The sequence below is a fragment of the Petromyzon marinus genome, chromosome 6 (genome assembly GCF_048934315.1).
Source record: "Petromyzon marinus isolate PM22_M1 ecotype Great Lakes invasive population chromosome 6, UKy_Petmar_22M1.pri1.0, whole genome shotgun sequence".
In the NCBI taxonomy this organism is placed as follows: domain Eukaryota; kingdom Metazoa; phylum Chordata; class Hyperoartia; order Petromyzontiformes; family Petromyzontidae; genus Petromyzon; species Petromyzon marinus.
Genome location: NC_133672.1, coordinates 17,874,195 through 17,885,628, shown reverse-complemented (window position 1 = coordinate 17,885,628; position 11,434 = coordinate 17,874,195). Strand labels below are relative to the sequence as shown.

The 11,434-nt window shown below is 42.7% G+C and overlaps 1 protein-coding gene across 4 annotated transcripts in view; it reads right to left on the bottom strand.

The window, feature by feature from the left end:
- Positions 1-820: 820 nt before the first annotated feature.
- Positions 821-11,434, bottom strand: part of LOC116939357 (platelet-derived growth factor receptor alpha-like) — a 60,804-nt gene continuing 50,190 nt past the window's right edge. For 3 of the 4 annotated variants that reach the window (XM_032947599.2, XM_032947600.2, XM_032947597.2), the window contains exons 22-25: positions 10,220-10,319; positions 8,699-8,804; positions 7,750-7,874; positions 821-3,831 (exon numbers count right to left, since the gene is read on the bottom strand). In XM_032947599.2, the coding sequence (XP_032803490.2) occupies positions 3,759-3,831; positions 7,750-7,874; positions 8,699-8,804; positions 10,220-10,319 (404 nt within the window). In that variant the 3' untranslated portion in view covers positions 821-3,758. The remainder of the gene's footprint in view (positions 3,832-7,749; positions 7,875-8,698; positions 8,805-10,219; positions 10,320-11,434) is intronic. The other variant, XM_032947598.2, reaches the window with a different exon arrangement.

Sequence of the window (11,434 nt, the reverse complement as noted above, 5' to 3'; positions counted from 1 at the left end):
ATCTCTCCTCCCTGGCTCCTCCCCCCCCCTTTATATCTCTCCTCCCTGGCTCCTCCCCCCCCCCTTTATATCTCTCCTCCATGGCTCCTCCCCCCCCTTTATATCTCTCCTCCCTGGCTCCTCCCCCCCTTTATATCTCTCCTCCCCCCCCTTTATATCTCTCCTCCCTGGCTCCTCCCCCCCTTTATATCTCTCCTCCCCCCCCTTTATATCTCTCCTCCCTGGCTCCTCCCCCCCTTTATATCTCTCCTCCCCCCCCTTTATATCTCTCCTCCCTGGCTCCTCCCCCCCCTTTATATCTCTCCTCCCTGGCTCCTCCCCCCCCCTTTATATCTCTCCTCCCTGGCTCCTCCCCCCCCCTTTATATCTCTCCTCCCTGGCTCCTCCCCCCCCTTTATATCTCTCCTCCCTGGCTCCTCCCCCCCTCTCTATCTCTCCTCCCTGGCTCCTCCCCCCTCTCTTACCTATATAGCCTCTTGTCACAGCAGCCCTTTAGCCCACTTCAGCAATTGTTTCTTGCCGTGGTTGTCCCACCTGATGACGGACGCTTGTGTTGTGCCAGAAACGCCGTGATTTTATTTATTTTATACCTACGTGACTTTACCGAAAGAACCAAAGAGTACATTCGTTTTTAGTGGAATCAACGTTCAACTGGTGTCGAACAACCCGCGGGGATACACAGCGCCATATACAGCGTGCTTCAATAAAATGTTAACACTTTGGAGAATTTACAAACAATACCGCAAGAAATGTGCCTCCGCGCACTGGAGATAACCTGGAGAAGATTGTGTTGACAATGATGGCGAACAAATGGAGACTCTTTGAAGTTATTAACATACATTTATTATGTTACAGTGTATTATCCATTGTCTTTCCATTAAAAACGATAGTCCCATAATAAGTGTTAACATCTTTTTTTGAAGCACCCAGCATTAAGCCAGTCGGCAGTTTCACGCCTCGTTTTTGAGCGACACCCTTGCTCGCTCCGTAGGCCCCACCGTTTCCTCTTTAGGCCCCGCACCTTCCTACGTTGACACGGTGGAGTTGACGCCGAGGGTCGTGGCAGGGTTGTGAAAGGGGGCCCCAGTAAACGTGGGTTGCGGTATTCGTGGCGGGTCGTGGCAGTAGGGGAGGGCAGCTTCACAGCTTACCGAGAGCCCTCTTCGAGCAGCAATATAGGATTTCAACTGACGTGGAGAGCATGTTACTAGAGTGAATTATGTCATATATAAGCAAATGATATCCCCTATAGAAGTGTTATTTAAGCATTAGGTTGCATTTTTTTGCAGTTTTGGTTTCGAAATTTCATATTCGCTTTCCCATACCAATTCCACTTTTAGGTAGTTTGTTTTTACCTTGATCAAAAATATGTTCACGTGATCTTCAATTTAAAAAATGTTTTAGTTGTATTATTGTTGTTCTTGTTTATCCAGGGACGCCTCACCGAGTCTGCCAAGTTTTCGCAACAAGGGACAATGATTGCAATGTTTCTTCCACTTAATGTTTTACACTTGGCTAATTTGAACCATGAGGCCGGCACACTAATTAGGTGATAATTACTCTTAATAACGCGTGACTCGTTTTGTTACATTACCTGTTTAACAATGTGCTGTGCACTGTTTTCCAGACGTGTATTTCATTTCGAAGCCTTGAAAACCCAAAACCGTTGAACACTTGTAGCATGATTCAATTATCAAAAGTTCAGGTCTAATAGAATGTAATGTTGCGCGCTATGTTTAACACGTACGCTATGATCACAAAACCACACAATACACCGTCCAATTGCATAATAATACAACACTTATAATACTGTAGTTTTCATCTCACCATTTCATGGCGCTTTTAGGTTGATGTACACAGACCAATACTGTTGTCTAATCCACACTAAATTCCAAATGTACGTCAACTATATATGCCTGCGGGTATATTGGGTTAGGCCATTGCAGTTCAGCAGAGGCACGGTTTAGCCGAGCGAGCGTTCAAGGCATGGGGACACGATAGTTTCCGCACACAGGGGAGACTTGTTCATGATGCAGTCACTGATTAAAGGCCATCCTTGCGTTCATGGTGGATTCATTAAAGCGTGCATTTAAGAGTCGATCATTTATAAAATGCACAAACCATATGCAAATGTATTCTTGGTTCTTTCGGTAAAGTCACGTTGAAGGGAAACAATAAAATAATAAAATATATATAAAACAATAAAATTGTTTCCCTTCAACGTGACTTTACCGAAAGAACCAAGAATATGAATCACTGCATTCACGAAAGCTTTAAATCAAAGCTTCTATTTTTGGCGGATGAATGTAAAAGCGCTCCTACAGTTGCAATCGTGAAATCGCGAGTAAAACCTGCCATCAACTCCGAGCTCCAATCCCTACACTAGAAAATACTGTTTTTGTTACAGAATACTGTATTGTTGGTGCTATGGAGTGTAGTGTCACGAAAGCTTTAAATCAAAATTCATATGCAAATGGTTTGTGCAGAGCAAGAAATAGTGCAAACGAGATGGTACAAAGGATGCAAACATCAAATGTTCTTAATTTGAATCATGGTCTCGGATCGTGACAACCTAATTTCTGTGGGGGATATATTGTTACAGGTATTGCTTCGAGCACTGTTGTCATCTTAATACAGTAATGTATTCGAGGTGCTTTTACCTGTGTGATTGTGGTATTCCAGAGCGCACAAGAAATGATGACGGTGCAATATTTGACAGTCATAGCGCTCGCTAAACTTCAACTAAGTGCGGTGCTCGGTCATGTCCCTCGGGGTTACATCGCAATTCCTTACAGACTGCATGAGTAGGACAACCTATTTTCAATTTAGGGTGTCAAGTGCCTCGGGTTACTTTTTATTCTGTACCTACAAAACAGCATGAGACACAATTCAAGAAAATGGACCTGTTGTGCAACATTAACTTGAATATTTAAATTGGAAAATTCTACAATGTACCATTGCAAAGAGTGGTCTATTGCAGTATATAATGAAATATTTAAAGTTTATTCGTAATGTAATTATTGTAATGTGTATATTGTTTCGTATTAATATAAAGTACTATACAGCACAGTAATACTGAAATTGTAAAAGTGTTCATAACTTGGACGACGCAAGGAAAACCATTAAAAACGTCTTTGTAGTGACTGAAATTGGAATGTTCAGTAACGTATCCATATTTTCTCATCCGAGTATAAAACACGTGAGAAAATGTGTAAACCTTGAGTAATAAGTGGAATCTTCACTAATTAGTACACGTCGTTCCACTATTGCAAGTTTAACAGGTTCTAAATATCAAGTTATAACGACTATGTTTGATATGAGGCGCTTAATACGTAGTCTTCATTGCAATACTACTGCAATCTCCAGATTTTAAGACACTGGAAATATACTCTGCTTTAAAATACGGGGGGGGGGGGGGGGGAGTGCATCTTTTAATCTTGAGGATACAAAATATAAAGTGGGACATGCAATAACATAAGTATTGAAAATATTCCATAAAAAGGTCATAACACGGGCAAAATACCGTGAAGCGAATTAAATATAATCAAGGAATGGGGGTAGCAAGAGTACTGTGCTCGACTTGTGTTCGAAGAGGGGCCAGCCAGCAACACCCGGGTACTGCATCTTCAGCTGCACATGGGGACGAATGTGTGAACACATGTAGAGAAATGCTGTGCTCTCGAGCAGCAGCAGCAGCGAACACGGTGCACTGCCGGGTGCTGTGCCCCTGTAATGGATGCCAACCTCAGCTGAGTCGATCACAGGAAACTGGTCTCCCACTCGGGCTGTGCATCTTCCGTTTTGAGCTGAAGGTAGAACAAGCCACCTTCCCTGCATGTGCCATCCACACCAACGCACAGAACACACCACACACGTATCACTTTGCTCATTACGATGTCTATTTTGTGCGTATTCTTTGGGTCTTTCGGTAAAGTCACGTAGATAGAATAAAAATGAAAATAAAGTGAATAAAAAATAATAAAAAATATCACGACGTTTCGATCGCAACACAAGCAATCGTCATCAGGGGAAAAAAGGGGGTAAAGCTGCTGAGGCAGGCTGTTTTTAAAGGTTTGAAATGGGTGTAGCCCAAGGGTTATAAACGAAGTGGGCGGGGCCAGTGATGTAAAGTGAGAGAGATTAGCATGTCAATGTAAGATATTACCAGGTCAATGTAAACAGCGGCTGTGTTAGTGTGAACCTGTTAATGTAAAATCAGAGAGTCGAAAGTAACTAATCAAACGGTAGGATGGAAACATCACAGCCAGTTATGACTTTAACTGGTTAATAACGCCCTTCCAATGATTGCACAGTTTGTACCCATCTTCTCGGTTGACATTGTGTCTGTGTCTATATATCTGGATGGCTTCATGAACGAATCTTTGTTGATAGCCAGTGGGTTTGCAAAGTATCTTCATCTTGGAAAAATCAATTTCGTGTGAGCCCACTGCATTAAAACAATGATCAGCCACGGCTGAGGTATTGGTCCTACCGTGTTTCAGATCTGCCTTATGTTCACGAACACAGTCTGAGACATGTTGCTTAGGGAAACTAAGCGACATGTCTCGGACCGTGTTTTAATGCGGTGGGCTCACACGAAATTGATTTCTCCAAGATGAAGATACTCTGCAAACTCAGTGGCTATCAACAAATATTCATTTATGAAGCCATCCAGACATATAGACACAGACAATTTCAACCGAGAAGATGGGTACAAACTGAACAATCATTTGAAGGACGTTATTAACCAGTTTAAGTCATAACTGGCTGTGATGTTTCCATCCTACCTTCCGATGTTAGCAGTTATTTTCAACTCTCTGATTTTACATTAACAGGTTCACATGAACACAGCCGCCGTTTACATTGACATGCTAATCTCTTACATTGACATGCTAATCTCTCTCACCTTAACATCACTAGCCCCGCCCACTTCGTTTATGACCCTTGGGCTACACCCATTTCAAACCTTTAAAGCAGCCTGCCTCAGCAGCTTTACCCCCTTTTTTCTCCTGATGATTGCATGTGTTGCGATCAAAACATCGTAATATTTTTATTATTTTTTATTCACTTTATTTCATTTTTATTATTTTATTGTTCTATCTACGTGACTTTACCGAAAGAACCAAAGAATATGAATTCCTGCAGTCACGAAAGCTTTAAGTCAAGATTTATTTTGTGTTTATTTAAACCAACTATATCACGATTATAATATCCACGTCTCAGAATGAATGTAATAATGTTTACATCTTGGAAATATGTAATCCTCTGGAGTGACACAAACACAAGTAACATCGTTCAAATTTCCTGACATCCCTGAGCCTGCAAGAAAAATTCAGACGATTAAATATGTTCAAGCATACACCATGATCACCATGTGTACCACAAACACACGGGCATCATACACACGGGAATCATGAAGCAAACAACAGTGTCGATGTACATCCCCCCTTATGTGCACAATAATGCTTATGTAGCGAGTCCAACTGAGTCGCAGACGTTGTTCCTTTTAAAGGCAACACATTTATTTGAAGTTCTGTCTTCACGTGCATATTCTCTACACAACACACGTAACACAAAGGGGTAACTGCCCCTTCACCAGATACAGCCTAGGGTGGTGACCACCCAGCTAACTACTCTATACATAGGAGTTACTGCTACGAAGGGTCGGGCCCTCACTCGGGTCCCCAGCGACGTGGCTGCCTTGTAGAGCTTCCAGCGTGAGACGTAGAGCTTCCAGCTTGTAGATTGCAGCGATCCCGGTCCCTCTCAGGGACCCGCCTTATCCCCCTACGGTCGGGGCTGCTCCGCCCTTGGCCCCGCCCGCCTTCTGGAGCCTTCCAGCTCCCTCTCGAGAGCTCTCCCTGGACACGTGATCACCCCCTAGTCCCCCCACCTGGGGGCCTCTCTATGGACACTCTAGATCACGTGTCTGCAGGGTCGACCAGAGTGCCATGGCCCGGGGCAACCCTGCCCTTGGGCTGACACTCTCCCGCTCCCCCTCCTGGGAGCCCCCACCACACGCTGTGCGTGCTGCCCACGCTATCCCAGTGCTCACCAAGCCCCGCTAGGGCTTGGTACTACACCTGCCCACAGGGTTTATGCGATGACGGTTCATCGCGTGCCATGGCCCTCTCAGGCCGGCACCGTACAGTGACATCCCCGATGTCACTACACTTATATACACTCAATGAAATTAAATAATATTGTTTAGTCACATTTCACTGACGCTCATGGAGAAATGTTACAAAGTATTGCCGCTGAACTTGTTTGATGTTTATATGATGGCTAATAGGTGCTATTTCACCAGGGCCAACCAAAAATCTTCACTGAAATGCAAAAATATAGATGATGTGTAATATACAGTATGTTGTGGGAATTTCCGTTGTAGGAAAAACTGGTAAATGTACTAAATCAGCAGCGTTTCAGGCAATGCCCTTCTTACGTGCTGTTGATTGTGCTTGTACATCACTGCCAATGCAGCAGCAGTGTCACCAAATAATTAGTTTTAGTAAATGTAGCTGGCTTTCATAACAAATCGTCATATCACAGGCAGCGTGCATCGTTTATTCACCATCATGGTTAAATAAGAGTTTACCATAACTTAAAATGCTATATTCCACGGGTAATACAAATGCCAATACATTTAATAACCACGAGTCTACTAAAATAATATGAAACTTTTTTTTAAAGTAGTCAAACTCCATTTATCCAGGGTAAACGGGGAATCGGGTACCCTGGTTCCAAATATTCTGGGTCCCAACTGCAGATTCACTCGTTTATCCGTGGGGCATGACTACGGATAATCCCGGATAATGGGAAGAATTTGCCGAATAATTCTGTTTATTCGTGGTCCCGACCCCGGATATTCGGATGATCGGGTTTAGACAACCCGAGATGAACAAATTAATGGATAATCGTGTCGTAGATAAATAGATTGTGACTGTACTTGCTTACATATGCAGCCTGACCCACTTCTGTAGCGAGTCAAAGCATTTTGATGGCTACATTTGACAGACCTTCACTGCAGCTTTGCTTCACCGTCAGTGCTTGCATAACCCGTTAAAGTCTTAACTGACTGTGATGTTTCCATCCTACCTGCCTATGTCAGATTTTATTTTCGACTCTGTGTGTCTTTCTCCCTCTCTCTGTGCATCTCTCTCCGATCTCTACTCCAGTGACCTGGGTGCTGCTGCGGGGTCCACTTTCTGCCCCGCCTCCTCCCCCCCCTTCTCTCTCCCCCCTACTGCCGAGGCCTACTATATAACCTCGTGCCACGGCAGATCTCTCGCCTACTTCAGCAGTTTGTTCTTGCCGTGGTTGTCACACCTGATGACGATTGCTTGTGTTGCGATCGAAATGTTGTGATCTATTATTTTTTCCACCTACGTGACTTTACCGAAAGAACCAATGGGTAAAGATTTAGTTTATTTAAGACAGTACTGTAATCATCATAATTGACAACCCTTCCATTTCTGCTGGATTTAAAGCCTATGCACACTGTCAGTTTTTGGGGTTGAATGACCATTCTTGACCACGTTGGTCAATGCAGGTTAATAAAGGGGTGAGGAGGGTGGGTTCAGACCAGTTCAGATATCATTTGCCCCAAATATTAGCCATGACCCGGAAATTATAGTCGCCGGGTTAATCGCTTAGTGTGTTAACCAGTGCCATCACTCCCCCCACGTTAATTTATCATAACATATATGTCTGCATTTCAAATTCAAGTGTATGAGGTGCGGTCTCACATACCTGTCCGACTCAGTTTTGTCCTCTGGATCTGCCGTGCTGCTCACATCCACGCGCACATTTGTGTGCACACTGTTGTGTATCTTGTTGCGTCTGTCACAAAACTGCTCGCTCGTTTTATCATATGCCTATTCGGACAACAAGCGACAGGGCAAGGAACCAGAAAAGTGGTGAAGGACAGAGGGACAGCAGACAGGAAATAACAGATAGAAACAGATTCCAGAGCTACTCCTTCATTGTAAAATATCATCTGTATTCTGCCCACTGTTAGATGAAGGCCTCCCCACATCGCCATCTTTCAGTGTCACCATCCATCCTGCACATGAACTAATATCATGGCTCCATCTCCACAGAGATTATTTTCTCGACCTATTTCCTCCTTTGCCTGCCATTCCATCACCGGTCTCATCCATCGGCCAGCAACCATTTTAACAGTTAACATGATTTCTCTTACTTTTTTCTCAGCTCCATGTTTCCCCTTTCTATATCTTGGTATAATTAACAGCATGCATTAGTCCAGGACAATGGACTTTCAAGCATTTTTTCCATTTGCTTTGGCAGTTTTGATGTTTTTGATTCATGTTACAGTTAGCAGAAGACACTGAAAACGTTTATAGGCACATCAGTATACTTATTTTTCATGATCGAGATCAGCTTTTTTATTAAACGCTTCATCCAGCTGTTCATCATTTTTAAAAATCATGTTGATCAAAGGCCACTTTACACGGCTGCCCCTATTATACACATACTGCTGTGTTTTCAAGTTATACCCCTTCAAATGTTCCAATTTTTCTGAAAATTTGCTCATGTTTACGAATCCAACTTTTCAGCCTTGTTTTCACAGTTCACTTATTACGTGAATTTAATTTAGCCTTGGGTTTGGTGTTTCTAAATTGTAGAAACAGCACTATCGCGGTCATGCGTTTGTACAAACAATATAAACATGTGGTACCTGTAAGTATGCCGGTGGTAGAAGCTTTCCCACTGTTTTCACGAGCTGGGAGAATGTGGGTCTTTGGGATGCTCTGAGTGCCCAGCAAGCCTTCATTATCTCAAACCTGACTCAATCACATGCACAGTCACAGCCAGGATTAGGGAACTTCAGCAATGGTCCACAGGCACAAGTAACACAAACTCAAGTGTCTTTAGAACCGCCCTAAAGAGGAAAATAATGGTCAGTGCCGAAAACGTTGCACATTATCTACGTGTATTAACCGTGTAGGGTAGTGTTGGCGAAAGTGTTGAGTTTTTATTGTGACCCTATTCCACCATTGTCAAATCATGTTTCCACTAGCACACTGCCATGCTATTTGAAATTCGCACGATATATCGGAGATGGTTCTTGAAGTGCTGAGTGGAGAGCCGTTGGCGTGAAAAGGGAATGCTCTAGGCCAGGCGAGGGTTTGAGTGGAGTGCTCATGTTGGAATGCTTTGTGGTAGCCACAATGTCGAAATGGGGAAGGCGGCACGAACTTCCTTGGTACTGACCCTGAATGAATAAAAAGCCCACGTCTAATTCACCCTTTACTTGATGTTCTGTGGGAAAATATTACTTACATTGTGTGGACATGCATGGAGTGTAAAATCGCAATTTCGATTTAAAGCTTTCGTGACTGCAAGGATTCATCTTCTTTGGTTCTTTCGGTAAAGTCACCACGTAGAATGAGAATAAAACGTCGTGAGAATATTATTGTGTTATTTTATTTTATCAATTTATTATTTTATTCTCATTCTACGTGACTTTTCCGAAAGAACCGAAAGAAGATGTAAAATCGCACTTTATTCAGATTTACGTTGGTTCTTTGTCATCATTGTTGTGATATAATCCACGTCACATTCAGATGGCTGCAATAACCTCACGCAATGCATCATGATCAGTATTGAGATTTACACATTTCATAAAGCAAGATTATATTCTTTGGGTCTTTCGGTAAAGCCACATAGATAAATATAATAATAAAAATAATTTGAATATAAATAATAAAAAGAATAACAATATCACGACGTTTCGATCGCAACACAAGCAATCGTCATCAGGTGAGAAATATCGCGGGAGAGCTTTTGAGAATATATGCTAGATTACTTGTGTTATTATTAGCAGCAGTGTTTGCATGTTACCGTCACATGGACATCTCGTTTAAAACTGTCAACCATGCCAGCATGCATGGCTCTGTAGACCAATTTTATTTCTCAGAGTAGAATTCATCAAGCGAAGGCAAACAGAAATTAACGATTTCTGTAGTCGGTCGAGAAGGGACGTTTAAAACAGATGACTTCCACTGCGAGGGGTAACATGTAACGTTTTCCGTAATCATTTTTGTCGTCTATTAATTTAATATGAACTATATTAATTATAAAGTAGGAGAATCCAGGGTCCCCACACGTATGTTACCATGATATATTTTTTCTGTACTCTCATCCTAATTCGCTACCTACATAGTTACCACAATGCGTCGCACTAACGAGTACTCACATGTCTTCTGTCGCATGTTCTGGCTTGTCCATATGAAGTCCAGCTTTCAGCTGCCCATAAAAGTGTGCATCAATCGCCATTCCAGGGTAAGGACTGCCTCCTAGAGATAATTCATCATCACCGTCATCATCATCACCATCATCATCGTCATCATCATCGTCCCAGCGGCTTCTGGCTGACCATCGAATACAGACGGTCACCGCATCGCGCACTTTCAGATGCGCTTCTGCGGCCTTCTAGAACACTCTTCAGACATTGAGCTATTGGAGCTATACATTTTTTAATTATCTAGATTAAAAACTGATTTCTAAAGAACTGCTTTTTGTGTTTAGTTTGTTGTCCTTCTCCCGCACCTCTGATTAGCACGGTTGGCTACGTACGGTGCGACAGCAGTTCAACATACATCGTCATCGCATGTGCATTGCTAATTCTAAGTAAATGCACGTCAAGGGGTGTATGCAATACTCACGTTTCCAATGTCATAAGGCATATTTAACACAGGAACCTTTACAGTTATATGAAAACTACACTCCATAGCACCAACAATACAGTATTCTGTAACAAAAACAGTATTTTCTAGTGTAGGGATTGGAGCTCGGAGTTGATGGCAGGTTTTACTCGCGATTTCACGATTGCAACTGTAGGAGCGCTTTTACATTCACGCGCCAAAAATAGAAGCTTTGATTTAAAGCTTTCGTGACTGCAGGGATTCATATTCTTGGTTCTTTCGGTAAAGTCACGTAGAAGGGAAACAAAAAAATAAGCAAAAAATAAAAAAATATATTTGTATTATTTTATTGTTTCCCTTCTACGTGACTTTACCGAAAGAACCAGGAATATAAAAATAGAAGCATCGGAAATTTGCGCCACAAGTGCCTCTCACGGACTGGCCAGCCAGGGACGCGATAATCCAAGATTGGCAATTTGAGGGCACGATATCACTCGTGCATCTCACCTGCTCATATAGCCCAGGGGACGGTAAAAAAAGAACCCCTCAATATTTCAAGAGCTGCAAGGCATGTGTATACAAGAGCAGTGGTCTTTAATGAATATCGTCAAGAAGCAATCCTTCAAGAGTCGCATGTTGCTCTGTAACCGCAGGTTGCTGACCCCTGCTCTAGCCCAAACTACCCTGGGCCCATTTAGTTCATAATTGATCGTGGATTTGTGAATTTGCGTTTACTTTCACCTATCATAGTTGACCAGCCCTGAAAT